Source organism: Phodopus roborovskii, unplaced genomic scaffold (assembly GCF_943737965.1).
Source record: "Phodopus roborovskii unplaced genomic scaffold, PHOROB, whole genome shotgun sequence".
Classification (NCBI taxonomy): Eukaryota; Metazoa; Chordata; class Mammalia; order Rodentia; family Cricetidae; genus Phodopus; species Phodopus roborovskii.
The window spans coordinates 3198459-3220909 of record NW_026126408.1 but is presented as its reverse complement, the minus strand read 5'-3'; the positions used below and the strand labels follow the sequence as shown (position 1 = coordinate 3220909).

Below are 22451 nucleotides of genomic sequence, written 5' to 3'. Positions count from 1 at the left end.
CCTGTTGAAAAGGTAATTTGGATGACTTGGTTGTCTGTGGAAGTTATGTAGCTAAGTGTGAGAGTACTGGTATTCAGTTGCCTAAGAGACTCCGTATCTGGGCTTAGTTTGTTACTGGCACTTTGGTAATTGCAAAATGTAAAGTGGTATGATTTTACAATATGGAATGGTGTGGTTACAACACTCAGTCCTCCTGCTGTGAGAATGAATGAGAGAATGACTCTGCTATCTCAGCATTTTTATTTTGTGATAAAACACCAGGAAAAAAAGCAATTTGGGGAGAAAAGGGTTTATTTCATTTTATAGCTTATAGTTCTTCAACCAGGGAGGTCAGGGCAGGAACTCAAGGCAGGAACCGAAACAGAAGCCACAAGGAACTCTGCTCACTGGCTTGTTCCCATGATGTGTTCAGCCTACTTTTCTTACAGATTTAAGGACCACTTGCTCCACAGGCTGGTCTGATGGGATAGTTTTCTCAATTGAGGTTCCCTCTTAGATGACAGTAGATTTTATCAAATGATAATCTAACCAACACACATGCATGCAGAAGCCACCAAGAACAGTGTATATTTCCAGAAACATCAGAAGGAAAATGGAGAAATTAGTGTTCTGTTAATCAAGAGTTCCATCTCATTCATACATATAGAGCAGCACAGTTTTCTAAACTGTGCCAGCTGAGCTATCATTTCTGCCGTATTGTGACACATGCATTACTAAAAATCTTTGCATGTGCACATTGTTCGGTGAAACTGAAGAAACTGCAGGGCATGTTAGAGAAATGAGGTAAATGAAGTTGTGGCATTTGTCACACTGATGGAAAGAGAGCAGCTAATAAAACTCACACATGACTTGATGTGTGTGAACTGATAATCACACATAATACTAAAGCATGACACTGATGAGAACCGAGAAAGAGCTTCCACTCAGAAGCCAGCATCGGGACACTGCAGGTTGTGAGATCCAGGGATGTGGAAGGAGATAACAGAAACCTGATGGAAACTTGAAATTCCAGGTGTGGTTGGAATGGTGTCTAATGTACTTGTTGAAAGAGGAAGCTGGTTGTCAGTGAGGAGTATGCTTGTACAGGTGCTGTTTTTGTTCATCTAGCTGGCATGTGCCCCAAGGGTAACTTAAAACATTGTGTGATTCTTTTGATGGGGAGGTATAATTGAAAGTGCAGTTCTCTAGTGTGGCCTTTGTAGATGATACTGTTTTGTCTCACTGTCAAAAGGTTGGACATGCAGGAAACATCCTGCACAGAAAACTGTGCATTGGCAACAAGAAATAGGCTATCTGTAAGTTATTTGCTAGTATATCAATTTATTGGGTTACATTTTTTACATTAATTGTTTTTAAATTTTTATTTTACATAATTGATCCTAATTCTCCCTCCCTCCCTCCCTCTTTTCCTCTCTCTTCTTTTCCACCCTCACATGCAACCGACCTCCCCCCCCCCACTCCACATGTAGGGTGATGCCCTCCAGGAGGGGTCATCTAAATCTGTCAGGTCATTTGGAGTAGGGACCAGACCTTCTCTCCTGTCTCTAGGTTAAAGGAGTATCCCTCCATGGGGGGATGTGCCCCCAAAGTCCTTTTGTGCACCAGGAATACATCCTGGTTCCACTGTCTGAGGTCCCTTAGACTGCCCAGGCCTTCTAGCTGAGACCCATGTTCAGGGTGTCTGAGTCAGTCCCACGCTGGATTCCCAGCTATCAGTCTGGGGGCCCATTAGCTCCTCCTTGTTCAGGTCAGCTGTCTCTATGTGTTTCTGCAGCATGGTCTTGTCCTCCCTCTCTGCATCTGGATTCCAGTTTGGCTCAGTGTTTACTCAGTGTTTACTTGTGGGTTTTTCTTCTGTTTCCATCAGCTACTATATGAGGGCTCCATGATGGTGGATAAGTTAGTCGATGTCATTATCAGTGTAGGGCATTTATGGCAGCCTTTCCACTGTTGCTCAAATTGTTAGTTGGGGTCATTCTTGTAGATCTTTGGACATTTCTTTAGGTTCAGTTTTCTCTTCAATCCTATAATGGCTCCTTCTTTTATGTTCTCTCTCTCTCTCTCTCTCTCTCTCTCTCTCTCTCTCTCTCTCTCTCTCTCTCTCTTTCTCTCATCTATTCCTCCCCTGATTCAATCTTCCTAGTGCCATGTGCTTTCCTCTTCTCCCCTTTTTCTCCTAGTTCCCTCTCCACTCACTGCCCCCCCCCCCCCACTCCCCATGTGCTCTGGAGAACTTGTCCCTTCCCCCTTCTGTGCGAGATTATATGAATCTCTTGGACTCCTCCTTGTATCCTAGTTCCTCAGGTGGTATGAATTATAGGCTGGTGATCCTTTGTTCTATGTCTAAAATCCATATATGAGCGAGTACATACCATGTTCCTCTTTTTGTGACTGGGTTACCTCATTCAGGATGGTTTCTTCAAGTTCCTTATCCTTGCCAGCAAATTTTAAGATTCCATTGTTTAGTATTCCATTGTGTAGATGTGCCACATCTTCTTTATCCATTCTTAAGATGAGGGACACCTAGGTTGCTTCCAGGTTCTTGCTATTACAAATAATGCTGCTATGAACATGGTTGAGCACATGTCTTTGTTGCATGGATGTGGATCATTTGGGAATATGCCTAAGAGAGGGATTGCTGGGTCCTGTGGTAGACTGATTCTCATTTTCCTGAGGAACTGTCATAGTGATCTAAAAAATGGCTGTACAAGTTTGCACTCTCACCAGCAGTGGAGGAGTGTTCCCCTTTCTCCACATCCTCTCTAACATAAATTGTCATTGGTGTTTCTAATTTTAGCTATTCTGGCAGGAGTAAGATGGTATCTCAGAGTTGTTTTGATTTGCATTTCCCTCATAGCTAAGGATGTTGAGCAAGTCCTTTTGATTTCCTCTCTTGAGAATTTTCTCTTCAGTTCTGTACTCCATTTTTTAATAGGGTTATTTGGTGTTTCTTGACTAGTTTCTTGAGTTCTTTGTATATTTTGGAGATCAGCCCTTTGTCAGATGAAGGATTGGTGAAAATCTTTTCCCAGTCTCTGTGCTGCTGTTTGATCTTGTCACCTGTGTCCTTTGCCTTACAGAAGCTTCTAAGTTTGAGGAGGTCCTTATTGGGTTACATTTACATTTGAAACCATTATAGCCAACTCATTGTACAATACAATTAAGTAGCTACATATACATTTATCTAGTGTTTTACTAATATCCCCATTCTGTTGGAAGAGGTTGTCCTAGGTTGCTACATTCCATATTATCTTCATTTACTTGAATTTTTTAAATTTTAATTTTTTAACATTATTTTATTTTATGTGTGCAAATGTTTTGCTGGCATGTATGTATATGTACCACCTGCATGCCTGGTGCCCATGGAGGCCAGAAGAACACATGTCTGCTGCAAGAGCAGCAAGCTCTCTTAACCACTGAGTCACCCATCCACATGGAAGTAAACTCTGCATTTAAGTATCTGTCAGCTGTGAAATTCTCTGACAGAGTTAGTAGCTAATAAAATACCCATTATGATATATTCCTGGACAATGACAAGAAAAGACTGAATGTTATGGCAAAGTATTTATAATGTAAGTGTTGGAATTTTATTAATGGGATAGGATGTCTGCAGCACTTTCTTCTTATGATTCCAGAAATTGTGACTTTGGCAGCTTTGCAGTGTATGTGCCTTTAACTATGGAAATTTTGTGAGGTCACTTGGCAGTTGAAGGTTTGACACTGAAAAGTGTCCTGTCCCATGCAGAAGGATTCTGAATGGTCAGTGCATTGTAGATGTTCCCATTTTCTTTCCTGGCTTTGTGATGATTAATTATCTTGTTCCACATTTCATATTACTAGTTTTATTTAGTTCCCCCATAGTTTATATACCATCATATAAAGGGTAAGAGTAAAGTGAATATGTATAGGGTTTGTCATAGGGAAAGGCTTCTGAGGCAACTGTTGAGAGAGGAGCATTCCTAAATGGACTATTCTGGCCATTTCTGAATCTAGGAACTTGTGGTTGTGTTAGGACAAGCTGATCACTTCCCTGTCTAGCTAGCCACAGGTCTGGCTGGAGGGATAGTTGGCTTGCAAATTTCTTGTTATAATGGATACTGGGTTGGATTCATTCTTGTCTCTCTGTTATTTAAAGGGAAAATGGGCTTTGTGTAATTTCTCTGATGAAGAAGACAGAAATTAATACTTCAAAGAAAAATTGCAACAATGGCATTATGTCAGCGTTGCTGATGTTAGCTGTCTGGGACCTTGGTGGTCACTTAAAAAATTAGGGTGTATTGACTAATTTATTTTCTTTTATTCAAACATTTCAGGATTGAATTTAGAACCTTTGTTTGTAGTTTATGTTCTCATTTTGCACATGCAGTTTTCATGGTACACTCCTGAAATAAACAGAAGAGGAATTATCAAAAACATTTTGGGGGATGTCATGAGTCAGGCTTTGAAACTGGAACTGATGATTAATTTTAATTGCATTGCTGTTCTACAGTAGATGTAACGATTGCCAAATATTTTGAATGTGACGTAGTATGATGCTACTATTTTCATTTGAAGCTAAGGTTGTTTGAGAGGTTTGCTTGTTTACAGGCTGATGTCTTACTCTCAAAAGATAGAGTTAATAGACCCAGTGTTGTTGATTGCAACAAAGTTAGACTTGTCTTAGAGATAAATGTTTTCTCTCCTTATTAATTTTCTTATAAATTTGAGCAACTTTACCAATGGTTTTAGGACCTATGATCCTTAAACAGAGTATAACTTTCTTTGAATGGCTGAATAGCCTCAGGAAAGCAGTTCCTATAAATCTCTTTGATCACACAATGTCTTTGCTAGTCAAGATTTCATTAATATGTAAATACTTGTCAGTAACAGCAGTTTGTCTTTATTCTACTATATTTAATTAATATATAAATAACCCAGGGAGACACTTTCTCCAATTTTTGATATAGGCAAGTCTGTTTAAATATTGTATTTGTAATAAGAAAAATGCTATCAGCAGTTATATTTGGTAATAAAACATGCATTAAGATGTTTTGAGTCAGTGTATACACATTTTATTTAATGTTACGATATTGGATGTTGTGTATAAACCCTGGAAAAAGCCCACTGTGTATATTTACTGGGCTCATGACCTTGTGCTGATGTAGGAGGTGGTGTGTCCTGTGGAAATGCAGACCTTTCTAGGTCAGGGTTGGACTTGTTCTTGGGGTCTATCCTGGCTATCTGGGTCTCCTTTGGAAACCCCAGTTCCAAGCATTTCTGTGATGTTCAGGGGGTGGTGACGGTACTCACAGTAAGGCTGAGGTTACAGCGAGGCTGAGGTCACAGTGATGCTGAGGTCACAGTGATGCTGAGGTCATAGCAGGGCTGAAGTCACAGCTGGGCTGAGGTTACAGGCTGAGGTCACAGTGAGACTGAGGTCACAGTGGGGTTGAGGATGTCACACTGAGGCAGTTGCATTTTCAAGAAATGATTTTGACATAGATGCAGTTCTTTAGGGAGAGGTGGGGTACATAGCAGAAGTACATGAGTGTGATGGATATGGCTTTTCAAGAGAGCAGGTTGCACTTTTAGTATCTTAAGAGTTGCTTTATGTATTTTGATGACTTATTTTTTATTCTTGGGTGTTGCTGAGAATTGAACTTAAAGCGACGTGCATGTTAGGCACACTATAGAGCTGGATTCCTAGCCTGAATATGGCAACTTTCAAAATACATCACTAACATACTTATTTATTTGTTTTGAAATGTGTATGCTCATGGGGTGCTCATCCTTGAGCAGGTATGGAGACAAAAGTTAAGTTTTAGATGTCCTCTTCTGTTCTTCATGGTAATTTTTTGAGATCTGGTTAACTGGAGGTTTCTTTTCTGACCACCCGAATAACCACTCTGAGACTTAAAGTTAATTACACTGTTTGGCCTGTTAGCTCAGGCTTATTATTTACTAGTTCTTACTACTTAAATCAACCCATTTCTGTTATTCTATATTTTACCATGAAACTCACGGGTTGTTACCTCACATCTTGCTGTTTGGCAACTAGCTGGCTTCTTTTTATTTATTTATTTATTTTATATAACCAAGTCCATTTAAATGAAAACAAACATTTATAGAGAATATTTGGGAATTTGGGCGTCTTTCTTTCCAAACTACTTCGTGCTGGTAAGGGGCGCTGTCATGGGGGATTCTAAGAAGATGCAGAAATCCTGGCTGTAGTCTGTAAGGCTGCTTTGTCCACTAGCTGGCTTCTTTTGACTCTGCCTTCTTTCTCACTGTATCTTTGCTTGGATTTCCCTGCCTGGCTCTATTCTGTTTGGCTATTGGCCAAATCAGTTTCTTTTTAAACCAGTGGTAGTAGAACATATTCACAGCGTATAGAGAGACATTCCCTATCGATATGGTTTATCATTGAACTTTGAACATGCTGTTTTAGCTACACTGGCTGGGCAGTATGTTTGCAGGATCTGCTTGTCTCCCTAGTGCAATGGTTATAGGATATGAGCCATCAAGTCCAGCTTTTCACATGGTGCTGAGGATCACGGGTTCTCATGCATGCCCAGCAAGTACTTTACCCACTTTGTCAGCCTCAGGAATTTATTTTTACATAATAGAGACCTGGTGTGCAGTAGGAAGAAATATAAACTGAAAAGACAAAACCAGTAATCAAAAAAGTCAAATGAGCCCTTCTGTAGTAGATCTCAAGGAAGTTAAGACTTGTTTTGATGGTAAACTGTTTTTGGTCTTACTTGTGAGATTCTCAGGTAGGTCCAAGTTAATAGCTAACAAAGGAGCAAGGTGAAAGCCCTAAGACATATACACAGACATTATGTATATTACTTTGATATTTTAGTATCTTAAAAATTTGAAATATTTGTATTAAAAAGGGATACTCTCTTTACATAGGACGTCTTCTTGGAAAATGTGTCAAAATTCTCAATTCTTAGCTCCAAGAAATTTCACCTAGACTCTGGGTTGAAGACTTCCTTTCTTTTCCAATGTCCTCTTAACTTTCCCTGTCTCTAGCCTGTAGCACAGTATTTCTCTACTTCTCTCCCTTCCCCCTCTTCCCTTTTCTCTCCTCTCTACTTCTTTTGTCATTGGAGGGTTCTTCCAATGTTGGAGTAGCAATAGGCATCTTGGGTAATATGCTGTCTTGATTAAATCATTTAACGAGTTCCTATGAGCTGTATGTGCCCAATGAAATAGCTATCTGTGAGGTAAACACTAGTTGTTTACAATTTAGTGGTCTTGGTGTTTAGTCTTCCTCTCTGACATTTTAAAATTTATTGTTCAGTAAATTTATAAACCTTGATTAATTTTAGTTCCTAGTTCTTTTTTTTTTTTTTTTTAAAGTGAAAAAAAAACATTTATAGACAATGGGAATTTGGGCGTCGTTCTTCACAAGCTTCCTTCTGGTTAAGGGGCGCTGTCATGGGGGATTCTAAGAAGATGCAGAAATCCTGGCTCTAGCAAAATTTAAGTTCAAGGACAAGTTACTGTGGAAAAGGATTTCTATTTTTATTTCCACAGTAAATGAAAAGCTGTGGATTCCTTCCAGACTAATGTGGTTTGATCAAGCCAGACTGCCTGAAACAGAGTACCAGGTGATCCTACATTCAAAACAGCTGGACAAAGCAGCCTTACAGACTAGTTTCTAGTTCTTAAGATTTTTTTTTGAGCACTTTGATTTGACATGGCCAAAACTGAAGGTTATTAATGGATCTGTTCCTAAACATTGTTTCTTGACTTTTTCAGTGGTTATTTTCCAGCTCATGAATTACATATCTGTACATAGTGACATAGAGCTCATGGAATGTTCTGATGAGGATTAAATGAAACAGTGCACTGATATAAATTTATTTCAGTTATGATCATATGTTATTATATGTATCCCTTAGTACTAGGACTGTGATCGATGTAAAGTCATTTACCAGAAATAATATTTACTTTTAGTGAAGGGGCAAAATATATTCTAGGGAAACTAAGGAGATAATAAAGTTCAGGAAAATGTAAGGACTAGGCCACTTACACTATCAGAGGTTTAAGTAGGGGTAATGTCAGATGGATTATCCTGTGACAAATGGTGAGGCTTTACAATGAAGAGAAACTAATGTCGAGTGGAATGATTATAAATGAGCTAGGGGTTGAGTTGTGAATGGTAGAATGATTGCAGGTTAGGTCTTGGAGTAGCTAATAGTATCCATTCTGGAACTAGAAGTCGAGTTTCAAAACATCTTAATAGCTGCCTGATTCTTAACAAATGCTTCATGTTTTTTGTGTCTATACTATAAAGTAAGAAAGACAATATTGTTTGTTTATAAGGACTGCTGAATAATCTCTATATATTATACATACATAGATACATATATACACATGCACACCTTTAGGATCTATAACAGTTGATTATTTGGAACCTCTGCTCACTCATATTAAGTACTATATAGACATAGTCACGCTGTACAGAGTTGGCAAGCTTTGTAGATAGTGTATGAAACGCTTGTTGAGCACAGGCCCATGGGTTTCTGTATTGTTTCACTTGTAGAGTATCTACTGCTTTCAGCGACACTCAGCATAGATCTTCAGGGAGAAAGTTTGAAGGTGACAATGAAGCAGTTAGTCTTCCTGTGGTTTGTGGTTTTGTTTAAGTATTATGTTATTTGTGCTAGCTTTGATTATCTGAATGAATAGGATATAAAGACATTCTTATCCCCCTTGGATATTATTTAAGATCTATGAGCATTATAAACACATATAGGGTCACAGTTAGTAATGTCCACCTGTACGCTTGCTGAGCCGTTCGGAACTTTTCAGCTTTGTAATTGCTAATTCAGATGTCATCTGTTTCTGTGTTTGTTCTGGCAGTGGTTTTCCTGGTGTACTTAATAGACCAAATAAGATTGTTCAAGGTCTACTTGGTGTTAACTAATGTGGAGTAAAGACTTCATTATTATGTTCTCCAATGGTTTTGTATTAACCTAGGCCATAGAAGTTAGGGGACAAGATAGATTTTCTCTTTGATTCTTTCTTATTTGGTAGCAGGGGCTTTTTTGATTAGGATAGTCCTCATCTGTCCTTACATCATAGCTCTCCAATACCATCACATTTAACAGGTATTTTCTCTCCCTGAATGACATATTGACAGCCTGAGATATAGTTGGCTACTTTACATGAAAGCTGTGCTTAAGTGATTTTGATTTGGTCTCCTATTTCCTTCTGCTGCTTGTGACATGTAATGTTAACTTGATTGAACTGAGACACTCCAGGAGATTAGTAAAGCTTAGCTAGGTGTGTGCGAGTTTTTTCTGAGGATGATTGTATCACATGGGAGTTGAGCTGAACTGCTTGAATGTATTAATGGTCCCAAAGCTGAGTAGTAGACTTTTGGGACTCAGTAGAACTGTAGGTGGGACCTAGTTGGAGCAAAGGGACCATGCCTCTGAAGGTGTCTTGGCCTTGGCTTATGCTGTTACCTCTTTCTTGGCTTTTGTAAGTTAGCAATTCTGCTCTATTCTGCCTTCTCCCTCTGAGGTTCTGACTCATCCCAGGTCCAAAGTGTTGGAGTCAGTGTGAAACCTCTGAGCCCACATACCCAAATAAACCCTGTTTTCCTGGAAATTTGTCATAATATTAAAATTCTGACTAATAAAAGGTAACATTACAAATATGAGTATTACAAAATAAATAATGCATGTGTTTATATCTTTCTTATTTCTGTGATGCTGTTTATTGTAAGGCTTACTCCATGAATGTTTTATTTTTGTTTGCCAGTTAGGCTTATTTTTGACAATGTTAAAAAAAAATTAGGTTTTTTTAACCTAGGTTTGTGGATGCCTTCTTTTCCTTTTTTCTTTGTAACTTCCTTTATAGCAAGCCAAGTTATTCTATTTTAGTCTCAGAGCTTTCATTGTCTCTTTTTCAAAATTAGAGCCAGCTTTTCATTATGCTGGAGGTAGTAATGGTAGAAGATACAAATTTTATTCTAGTGATTCTCTTCTCATTTGTTGTTGACATTAATCATCCCATAAAGAACACTCTTACTAACATAACTGACTTTTCTGGGAAGTTCTGTAGCAGAAATCGAATTGAACTTTGTGTCTTTTCCTTAAAGTGTAATGATGTTTGCAAACTAGTACTCTGAGAAATTCAAATCATTTCTTTCTCATTTTTATACTTGGTAATAAGCATTGGTCAGGAAGACCATTCTTTTTGGAAATTATTAATATGGTGGTATAGCTTATCACACAGTACATCTTGCAATGTTAACTAAAATTATATTTATCTTATATTTTCTACTTAGGAACAACCTTCTTGCTAGTGTTAGAAATAATTTAATAGTTATTACTGAACATTTAGTGTGCCAGCAGCCATATAATAATTTTGTATGTACTAACTAAATTTGCAAGTCTAAATTTGGAATGATGCCCTTAGGCAAGTGTTTTTGTGTCTCAGTGCTGAGTGGTAACTGGCTTTGTGATGGGTTTCCCACCGAGTATATGATCATCTTGACATGTTTAGTGATGATAACCTAATGTAGTTATATATGGAGTCCCAATGGTTGAAGGTGTGAGTGTAAATAATTTCACTAGACCCAAGATAAATGGTAAATGGGTGTTTATTGGGGAACACTTACACAGATCATAATAAAGAACCCTGGGAGCATTTTTCTGCCCTTCCTATGGGGTCAGCTGACCCAAGAGAAAGACTGCATGCAAGAGAAGCCACACCTCATCCTTCCCTCTTTCTGCTTCTGTCCACCTGAAGCCACGCCCAAAGGGGTGTGGTCACCATCACTACAAATGGTGGTTATGTATGGAGGCTTGGTGAAGGCTTTATTTGCCAGAACATTCTCTTCTTTGTTAAATAATAGAAATAAATAGAAGTCCACATCTTAAAATCAATACATACAAGGTAGCAATTAGTAGCAATACACTGTCTACCTAGCCTTTTTGTTTCCAAGGACACGGACAAAAGGATTTTTGGAAGTCTGTTCTTTGTACAGTTTGCTTGAAATAAAACATTTATATTTAGTGGAAGAAGTATTTGGTGAGAGGATTGTTGACTATAATAGAACTTATTATATTCATTCCTTTCCTGCTGGCAGATAAATGCTACCTTCAAATGAAACCAGCATAGTTAATTATTCAGAAAAACATATGAAAAGGGCTCTAACACAAAGAATCCTAAAGTCAAACAAAAGCAGCCATTGCTTTGTAAATAGAAGATTTCAGTTTTCTGGGTTATTATTTTTTTGTTTTTTAAAGTAGGGATGTTGCATTTAAATTTCTGAATTCAAGTGGAGTGTGAAAAAGGAAGAGTAAGATGAATAAAGAAGGCGTATGTGCAAGCAGCTTTGTGTTTCTGGAGCTTGGCTTAAAGGCTTCATGATTAGCTGAGATTTCTATAGTTCTGGGTAGCAGCAACAAGATTTGTAGTGTTTTGTTTACTGTAATTTTACATTGGCAACTGGCTTAAATGAGTAGTATTTTAGAGGTAAATACAATTAATAAAAGTGTGTTTCTCTAAATTTCCTTAAACTTTCTGCCATTTATCTTCTGAGTAAGCTGTTTTGAATTGTGAAGAATGATGGCGTGTCAATTCACTCATTACTGTGGCAGAGATTGACTAGAAATAATGTAAAGAGGAAGATTTCTCCTGGTTTATGAGGGGGATGTATCCCATTATGTTGGGAAGGGCTGAATGTGCAGTAGTTGGTCATATGGTAACATTAGGGAAGAAGAAGGGGAGGAGACGGGGGACAGAGAACCAGAGGGAAGACAGATGGATCAACTACTTTTTTCCAGCACTCCCTACCTCCTGAAGGTTCTACATTTTCCCTAAACAGTTGCTATTACCTGGAGACCAAATGTCCCAATGCATGAGCCTAGAGAGCATATTATATCTGAACTGTAGCAGTGAGTTTTAGAGATGACTCTATTCTTGTCCTTCCCTCCCCATGTGGCATACAGTAAAATGCCCTCTGTCTTTACAGTCATATAAACAAATGCTCTGAACATATGTGTTCCCAATTATCCTGAACTAGCTCCTTAGCTTTACCTTTAAGATTAGGAGGTCATTCCTTATCTTATGCTCATCTGTTTAAGTCTATACTGTATAATATAACTCTGTTATTGTGAATAGACTATTTGCTTCTGTTGCTATATTATAGTTCTCATTTTTTATATTATTAATGAGAACATTTTTTAAACTCTTTGTTGTTCTGTTAATTATTTAACTAGGTAAACACATATTTTTTAGAGCATGATAAATGCCAGGTACTGTTTTAGTTGCTAAGGATATGGCAATAGATAAACTAAATAAAAACTCTTCTGTGTTAGTTCCTTTTTGAGTTGTTGTGAGAAAATACTTGGATAAAAGCAACCTAAGGAAAAAATAGTTTCTTTGGCTCTTGATTCATAGGTATGGCCGGTCATGGCTGAGGAGCCAGGGTGGCTGGAGCTTGGAGTGACTGGTTACATTGAATCCACAGTCAGGAAGCAGAGTGTGTGCTCAGTTCATTTCCTGTTTCTATTTTCTTCAAAAAATTTATTTTTCATTTTACATACTGATCCCAGTTCCCCCTTCCCTCCCCCTCTTCCCACTACCATCCACTCTTCAGAGGTGGCAAGGCATTTCTTGTGGAGTCAACGAAGTTTGGCATACCAAGTTGAGGCAAGACCAAGCCCCTCCTTGTCCTGTATCAAGGTTGAGCAAGGTATCCCAGCATAGGGAATGGGCTCCAAAAAGCTGGTTCATGAACCTGGGATAGGTCCTGGTCTTACTGCCAGCACCCTCACCCCCCCCCCCCCCACCAACAGATCAAGTCACATAGCTGTCACCCACATTAAGAGGGTCTAGTTTTGTCCTATGCAGGTTCCCCAACTGTCAGTCCATAGTCTGTGAGCTCCCACTAGCTCAGGCCAGCTGTCTCTGTGGTTTTCCCCATCATACTCTTGACCCTCCTTGTTCATATGTCCCTCCTCCTTCTCTTCAACTGAACTCCAGGAGCTCAGCCCAGTGCTTGGCTGTGGGTCACTGCGTCTGCTCCCATCAGGTACAGGATGTAGGTTCTATGATGACAATTAGAGTAGTCACTAATCTGATTAAAGGGGAAGACTTGTTCAGACACTCTCTCCATTATTGCTTAGCTTGGTTCATCCTTGTGGATTCCTGAGAATTTGTCTAGCACCAGGTTTATCCCTAACCCCATAATGGCTCCCTCTATCAAGATATCTTTTTCATTGTTCTCCCATTCCATTATCCCCCAACTCATTCTTATTGCTCCTTCCTGTTCCCATCCCCCATCCCCTCACTTCTACCCTCCCTCCCAGTTTACCCAGGAGATCTTAACTGTTTTCCCTTCCTGGGGCCCTCCATGTGTGTCCCTTTTAGGGTCCCTTTTCTACTTAGCTTCTTTGAGGTTGCGGATTGTAGCCTGGTTATCCTTTGCTTTACATCTAATATCCACTTAAGAGCAAGTACATACCGATTTTGTCTTTCTGGGTCTGGGTTATCACTTAGGATCTTTCCCCCCACCCCCTGTAGTTGTATCCATTTGCTTGCAATTTCAACTAACCACTTAATAGTACTCCATTGTGTAAATTTAGCACATTCTTTGGTTGATGGGCATCTAGTAGGCTCTTCATTATCACATCCCAGGGAATGGTACCACCTCCATTGGGTGGGTTTTCTCACCTCAATTAGCCAAATAAAGGTAATCTCAAAACACTCTGAGAAGCCTGTCAGTCTTTCTAGACCTCAAGTTGATGAGTGAGATTAATCCTCAACTGCCTGGAAGGAGTCTTGATTCTGGTTTGGGAAGAGACCTTTCCTTCTCTTAGATGCTATTATTTGAGGTAAAATTAAGAACTTATTATTCTCTTTCAGCTAGTACTATGATCTTCTAAAAGGGATAAAAAAAAATATTTTGTAGTAACAGCTGCAAGGAAACAAAGTCTTTTCCCCATCTTTGAGACAGAGGTTAACCATGTAGCCTTAGACGACCTAGAATGTACTGTGTATTTAGTGTTACTCTTGAATTCAAGGTGCTGCTGCCTCAGGCTTAAAAGTGATGTGTCTGTATCCATATGCCCCCACTCTTGGGTTTTGCTTTTTATTGTGTAAGCATTGGTGATCAGATCTGAAGATAAACCGTGTTTGGTGGAATTTCATTCTGTAAGACCAGTAACTTATTGATTCTATTACTGGAAGGTTAAAAAAAAAAAAATAATGTAGCTGGCTCATTTTAGACTGTTAGGACTGAGTGGTGGTCTTACACTTTAAAAGCGCTGTGTGCTGTTGGGTCCATAGGAAGAGATCAGTAAGTACGAGTGTTCCTGGTCACCATTGACATGATGAGGAGGAGCTACTGTGCCTTGGTAATAGAGTAAAACACATCATTACTGATAGGGCTCTTGGTCTCTCTTTCACTGTGGGTCTCTGAGCAGAATTATTTTTGCTGTTTTAATTTTCTAGACACAGGGCTTCTTCCCTGTCCAGGGCACTAGTCATTGTGGTAAGGGCTTTTAGGTTTCATATATCTTCTGTAGAAAATACAAATATCAGCTTGTAATATGTTTTTCTGAAATTCTTCTTGAAAACATTTTGTGTAGCTTAAGGAACCGTGTCTGCTTTGATTTGAAAAGTTATAATAGCTGCTGAGATGTATTTTTTCTCCTTCTTGATTCATTGCACTAATTTCTTGTTCAGTCGGCAGAGTGGGCATCATCATCATCTCTATCCAAAATGTTATCTTACTTTTCATTCCAGCAGTTTGCAATAAAATATTTCTGACATGAAAGGGAATAAAATAGTCTTATTTGATGACAACTGAATAATGCTATGGCTTTTGCCCTGATTCCAGTACTTACAGATCTGAGCATAAATATGCTCACAACGTGTCTTAGGCACTTGGTTTACTAGTCTAGTCTGTTATGTGTTGGTTAAAAGCTGTACTGTCAGTAGAGCATCTGACCAACTTATTTAATATTGGAGCACCTTGACTCTGGCTAATTGGTTCCAGCAATATCTGGTGGCATGATGTAGTTGACTGATAAGTCATTGCAGCTTTTTTCCCAACCCCCTCAGCCCTGCCTCTACCATAGAACCCCATAGTGCTTTCCTAGTCCTTTTCAGTTGAAGACTAATCTTTTTGCCATCGTAATTTCCTTGTGTTTATGGAGTTTTTCTTGTGTGGAGCATGTTTCACAACCTCAGAACATTTGGTCCTTTCTCAAGGTAGTGATACATATAGAAAAATGCTACCACTGATAGTCTGAAATACAAGAAAAAACGTTTTACTGAACTGCGTAAGCAGGGTAATTCAAGTTTCTTCCCCTTTTTCTTTTTAAAGTTTGTCTTTATTCTTAATTGAGCATGTTTCTATCTTTTACATGGATCTGTGGCTGTGAGAACTAAAGGGAATTCCGCAGATAATGTTTAAAGTCCTCCTCCACTGTTTGTTTTCTGTGACCATTGATTTATAGCAAAATGTGTTCACCTCCATTTTCCTTTAGATGGATTCTTTTAAATATACTATTATTGTGTGTGTGTGTGTGTGTGTGTGTGTGTGTGTGTGCTTAATATATACACACATGTATGGAGATCACAGGACAGTTGTGTGGAGTGTGTTCTCTCCTTTGAGCTTTACATGGGTTCTGGGGATTGGTGACAACATCTAGTCATATGTGGCTATTTACATTGAAATTAATAATACTAAATAAAACTAAATCAATGTTCTTAGAGTCAGTTGTCTTATTCCAAGTGGTTCATATATGCCCATGGAGCTTGTGAACCGCTGTACTAGGATGACACAGACAGACATTTCCATAGTGAAATCACATGGGACACATTGCTGGTGTGTGCAGAAGAACTCTGGGTTGAAATGACACATATAGTGCAGGATCCTGATTCTTCAGACATGCGAGTGAACACACACTTCTGTCATCCTTTAATTTATCACTGCAGTTTTGTTTTTCTTAGAAATTTTCCTTTTAAGTAGTTAAAGGATAAAGAGGGAGAGAGAGAGAGAGAGAGAGAGAGAGAGAGAGAGAGAGAGAGAGAGCACACTGTGCTAGTTTTTACCTATGTGTTGTGTATTCCCTGTTGTGAACCACTTAGAATAGTGTAAACAGGAACCCTCATAGCAGCACGTTTATGTATTTCTAGCACTATGCATCATGCAGCTAGGTAGTCTCTATTTTAAAAGCTGTGTATTTCTTTTAAATTTTAGTTGGAACGGTGACTCCTTGAAGATCATTCCTTGGGCTGAGCATAAACACCGAGCTGAAGATTGGTGTGAGGAATTGGAATGCAGGCCAGTATGAACTAGCACAAGTCACACAAGGCATCTTTGTTCTTCGTGGTGTGGGTTATTAGTTGGCTCTGTGTCCCATGGAGTCCTACCTGTGGTGTTCCCTTAGTTAGAGGATTTTAGAGGAGTTTTTAAAAAACACTAATGACTTGGGATATACTAAATAAAATTTAATGAGGAAGTACCAAATATTGAAAGGGAACTGTTTCAACAGTGATCTTTATTACAACTCTTCACTTTGTCATATTGGCTTTCAATCTACCAAATGAGCAGATACATTTTCACAGTTGTAGTCATGATTTAATGCAGTTTTATTCTTGGTCAATTTTAGTTCTCATTTTTCTAAGACTGTGCCCAGGGTAGCCTCAGAATATGGAGATGTCATTTGCTACACTGGAGGGGTGCCTCTCGTGAGGTGTGGGGAGGACATTCAGTAGGAGGCACCCTTGAATCCCTATAGTCTCCACCCATCAGAAACAAGAAAGGAACCTCCGCTTGTCTCCTTTACTTTCCCTTCAGGAGACCAGATCTTTATCCTTCGGGCCTGTAGACCGCTTGTTGAGTCACTAAACCTACATGCTGCTAGATGTCAGGCAGGACATCTGGAGGAGGGACAGGGAAGTGATGCTGTGAAGATCCAGGCTTTAGAAAATTCACACAGTTCATCCCCTTCATGTGTCCCGAGGCAGAGTGTTCCTCACGTAGAAGCCTGTAGAACTCTTTTCTGGAGAATGAAGCAGCCTTAGAAAAGGGGTGTTTTGATCCTGAGGTGTGGTCCTCAAAGGTTTGAGCACTACCTGAACACAGTGGAGCTAACAGATAAACAGGTTCTGTCACAGGCAGAGAGCTTTCTGGACATTGGAGTATAGATTATGTTGCATAGAATGAAGAGAGGAGGGAAATATACAGATATAGAACAACAAAGAAAAGGAGAAATTATGCAGGGAGAAGAAAATTTCAAAAATTAGCTTAATGTCACCCAGAAGATAAGTTATTATAGTTTGTACAATTTAGATTATATAAACACATAAATGTAAAAATATAGCCACCATGCTCCAATGGATAATACCACCCCATGTCCATACACATGGCTGTTGTTAACCTGGAGTGTGACAAGCAAAGTAAAAAGGACTAAGAGAGGAGGAATGACAGTGGCTAGAATGCATTAGAGATACATATGAAGTTGTCAAAGAAAAAGAACAAAATCTTAAAGCAGCCCCCTCCTAAGTACCATAGATCTGTATAAAATAGGAACAGAGACTAAGAGAGCTTACTGAGGGGCATTCACACACAGAATAGTATACAAAAATTCTATAGGAGTCTATGGGAGACTCAAGCTAGAATCAAGGCATTTCCATGGAAGTTAGAGTAAATATGTGGAACTAGAGTAGAATATCAAGTATTTAATAAATCAAGTCTACTATTCAAGTTACAGGCACTAAAAAGATGACATAGATGGCAGAGGAGAACAATTTACGAATAATTCAAGCCAGTAGAATTTGAAGTTTCGAGTTTTCCGATTGAAATGGTCTTTAAAGTACTTCTCACAGTTCTAGAATATGTTTGTTTAAAGAGAATGACTCCATTTCATGAAAGGAAATCTCAAAGTCAGAGTGACCTGGAATGTGATGTGGTGGTGTTGGGGGGGAGGGGTATGCTCTGACAGAAGCGCCAGTGGGGTGTGCTCTGTGAAGCTTTTTAGTTTTTCTTAGTTCCTGTCTGAGGCATTGTTGCTTTGATTTATTTTCCATTCTGAATTTTGAAATGAGGAAAACCAGTTGGAAAATGTTAAATTTCCCAAAATGTTTTATTAACCTTCAAGTGTGCACATACATGTGAGAAAATAACCCTTCCCACAGACACCCCATCCCTGTAAGCTGCTCTCTCCTCATCCCTTCCCACAGACACCCCATCCCTGTAAGCCGTTCTCTCCTCATCCCTTCCCACAGACACCCCATCCCTGTAAGCTGTTCTCTCCTCATCCCTGCTGCCATTTCCTACAGCCTTCCAGACAGTTCTAATTGTTCCTGCCTTGCTTTGCAGAATGGTGGTGGAGTCTAGCCTTCAGGATGATAGTGAGTTTCTGTATGCTGAGCAGCCTGAGCTTATGCAATACAGGATGCCCCAGCTCACGGTGGAGAAGGTGATGGACTGGTACCAGAGCAGAGCAGAGGAGATAGAGCATCATGCTGGGCAGGTGAGGAGACAGGGCACTGCTGCTCAGTGGTGTTGGTAGTGTGCCAGGTCCTTAGGACCACGTGGCAGCCAGTACAGAAATCTCAGGTGTAATTCATAGGGTGAAAGGAACAGTCCTTCAGTCCTTAGTGTTTCTGTTCTTTTGCCCTTTGCCCAGAAGTAACTTCTGGATTCTTACAGAGCAAATGCATGCAAGGCAAGTTTTTCAAAGGTGTCCTTTAAAGTGGGGTGGAGAGGGTGGAGAGAGAGAGAGAGAGAGAGAGAGAGAGAGAGAGAGAGAGAGAGAGAGAGAGAGAGAGAGAGAACACATAAAAGAGGGAACCATTATAGGATTGAAGAGAAAACTGAACCTAGAGAAATGTCTAGAGACCTACAAGACTGACTCCAACTATCAATTTGAGCAACAGTGGAAAGGTTACCATAAATGCCCTTCCCTGATAATGAGATCAACGACTAACTTATTCACCATCATGGAGCCTTCATCTAGTAGCTGATGGAAACAGAAGCAAAAACCCACAAGTAAACACTGATCCGAACTAGAATCCAGATGCAGAGAGGGAGGACAAGACCATGCTGCAGAAACACATAGAGACAGCTGACCTGAACAAGGATGAGCTAATGGGCCCCCAGACTGATAGCTGGGAATCCAGCGTAGGACTGACTCAGACCCCCTGAACATGGGTCTCAGCCAGAAGGACTGAGCAGTCTAAGGGACCTCAAACAGTGGAACCAGGATGTATTCCTGGTGCACGAAAGGACGTTGGGGTTCTAGTCCCTACTCCAAATGACCTGACAGATTTAGATGACCCCTCCTGGAGGGCATCACCCTACATGTGGAGTTGGGGGGGGGGTAATGGGAGGGGAGGGTTTCGAGGAGGGCATGAGAGGGTGGGAGAGAGGGAAAAAGGGAAGGAGGAAGGGAGAGGGAACTGGGATTGATATATAAAATAAAAATAAAAACAAATTAAAAAAAATGGGAATTACAAACTATGGTACATACTCTTCCTGATTTTTCTCTGTACTTTAATAGACACAAACCACCATTGTTTAATAGACTGTATCAACTGGAAGAAATGTTTGATTAGTCCCTGTTACAGTGCACATCCGCAGGTGATTATGACTTTCAGGAACTCTGTTCCTGTGTTTCTCCTGTTTTCCTTATGCCTGACCTCACAACTCTGTGTTTCTATTGCTTGTAGTTTTCTGTAGTGGTCTCTGTTGCAAAGACAAGTGATGAGGGCCAGGACAACCCTTATCTGTGGGTCTAAGGACTAATGGTTTTTGTTAGGGATAGTGCTGGTTTAGTAAAGTGGCAGTTGTACCTTCTCTTCCAAGATTGATGACTGGTGAATTCTGAGTGGTTGGCTAGATTCCCAGTACTAGGTATGATTTCCCTCTTGCTGAGCAGCTCTTGATTCAAGGTATAGAGCTCTTGGTTACATTTTGTGTGCCACTACTGCACTCTCAGGGTTACATGCTGGTCATGTAACCCTGAGAGTGCAGGGACGAATTGCATAGGATGTTGCTTGCTTCTTCTTTTGGAAGCCTGCATGGCTCCTTCTGCTGTTCTGGAAGCTGGCCCTTGGGGAGGCGGCTTTCGGGTGAGTTCCAGGTCAGGGGCCTCTGGAACCTGTGTCTGAAGTGCATGGTGCTGTCAGCAATGCAGACCTCTCCCTTCCCTCATGGGGCCAGAGTTTTAGTAGCTTTGTGACCACTGTTTCTGCCCAGTTTTCCTGTGAATCTGAAGCTGCTCTGTTAGAAGAGATGCTACTAACTCCGAGACATTGTGAATTCCCTCTTGGAGACTAGAGTTGATGATAGCAAAGGGGCTTGGGGTACTTTATATTTAGTTGGCTTATGTCCTGTCATGTCTTTCATTATTTAAAAACATTCTATAATGGCTTTTATTTTTTTGGCTTCTTGTGAGATACTGACATTGCATGTCATTTGTGATGCATCAAAGTGATATCTGACATGGATTTTATATTTTTCATTTTTAGAGGTTTAATTGATATGGGACTTCTATTTCCTTAGTGCCTATAAGTGCCTTCAGCAAGTCTTGTTTATTGGTGTAGGAAGTGAATTTTCTAGCTTGAAGGCTCTGGTATATGTAACATTACTGTTAAGCTTCACTGGTGTCTGCTTTCCTTTCAGGTTTTGGTAGCTTGACTTTAAACCCACCTGCTTTAGTAAATTTGGGGAAGTTGGCAAACACAAATGGCGGATGTGCTGTCTTCCATCTGTTTCTCTTGCAGTTCTTATATATGCACATCATGTTTTCTGAAAATTCCTCTGAGCTTGTTTTTAGTTGTTATGATGATAAAAGCATCCTTTCAGATGTGCTTCCATTCATCATTGAGTGTCTCCGTCCTGCTTTTGCTTGAGCCTTGCCCCCTCACACTCTTTTCCTTCCATTTGTCTCACTCCTCACCTCTCTCTTCCTCAGCTGCCTGACAATTCAGGGGTTTGGGGCTGTGGGTGCTCTTTCTTGTTGCCACTGTTTTTTCCTGTGCTTTCCTTGGGTGTTTTCTCTTTCCTTCTTGGTTCCTCCTCTTACCCTGTCGTTTTCCTCACCACTCTCAAGTGATTTCGCTTTGTCTCATCTGGGAATCTGAGGACTTCCTTCCCTCAGGACCGTCTGGCTTTTCTCAGAGGAAGAGGCCTCTGTGCTTGAGTTCACAGCCACGCTTTTCTCCCGCTGTGCTCTGGACTCCGCACCTGCACTCCCATGTGTGTAGGATGGTCTTCTCTTCACTAGGTCTGCTGGTTTTCAGTCTCCACACTCGCCTTTGGTTAGGAAGCTCAATTCTTTCACATGTATGTATGGACATTGTGAAGTGGAGCTGTCTTCTTACGGGTTTCTCCTGTGTTTCTTGTTCCCCGCATAGCTGTTCCAGAGTTAGCCTCTCTGCTTTTGGAGTTGGTCCTCCTGATCTCTCTAGTTCAGCTATGCCTGCCACTGTCTGGAAGTTGTGGCCAGGGAAGCTGGCAACCCTCTTATCCCTACCTTAACAACTTTTCTGTTGGCACTGTTTTCTTTTCTTTGTAGAAATCTCTTCGTCCTGGGCTTCTGTGATCCCACCTCAGATTTTCCTTGTCATTGTCCCAACCATTCATTTGAGCTTGTGGCTGCAGCTCCTGTTTGTTGGCTTGCCCCCCTTATCACTATTCCCCAGGGTGCTGCTGTCGACTCTAATCTTGTCTACCCATGTGGCCCATTCAGTTCTTCCTCTCAAGTCATGCCCCATGATTTATGTTCCGAAGTGTCCACTCTAGCTATGACATGTCTTTCACATAGATTTTTGTTTCTTTCATTTGGACCTTCATATGGGCGTCTTGCACTGAGATACTGTGAGGGCTGCTCAGGCTTCTCAGCAGCACACATGCAAGACAAAATTCACTAACTTCTTTTGAGTGTTCATGCGTCCTTAGTATCCTCATCATCTCACCGAGAGGAGAACCCAGGCCATCCTTGTACAGTCCTACATCTTACCCATTCTTCATCTGGTCTACCCAAATTCCATCTTCTAATGATCTGTTATGTTTGTCCCCTTGTATGTTTGTAGTACACTGTGCAGCTCAACGGGGAATGTCCAACAAAGATTTCCTCAGTTTGAACAAGTGAGTGCACTAAGCAAGGGAGTGAGCAGTGTATTTCTGGCAGGAGTCCTTGTCACCAGGAGCTGCAGTACTCCTGAATGCAATGCAGTCCTCCTCTGGAACCCAGTTATGATTGTCTACATGAGTCCCTCATAGAGTGGGTCCAGAGATGGCTCCCCAAGCCCAGCACTTTCCTGAGTTCACATAAGCAAGAAACAGTTACCAGAAGAGCAGGTGGCTCTTGGGTGTACTTGTTCTAAGTGACCCATTTTCCTAAGAGTTCTCAGTTCAAAGCATTGCTTTACTCTGCTTGGCATGGCCGAATCTTTCCCCGCTCTGTCATCAGTGCCAT

The 22451-nt window shown here is 40.3% G+C and overlaps 1 protein-coding gene across 1 annotated transcript in view; it reads left to right on the top strand.

Annotated features, from left to right (window-relative positions):
• The window catches only part of Nbas (NBAS subunit of NRZ tethering complex), a 261552-nt gene that overhangs the window by 65041 nt on the left and 174060 nt on the right, over positions 1-22451 (top strand). The window contains exons 22-23 of the mRNA XM_051181643.1: positions 16223-16306; positions 18347-18500. Coding sequence (XP_051037600.1) covers positions 16223-16306; positions 18347-18500 — 238 coding nt within the window. The remainder of the gene's footprint in view (positions 1-16222; positions 16307-18346; positions 18501-22451) is intronic.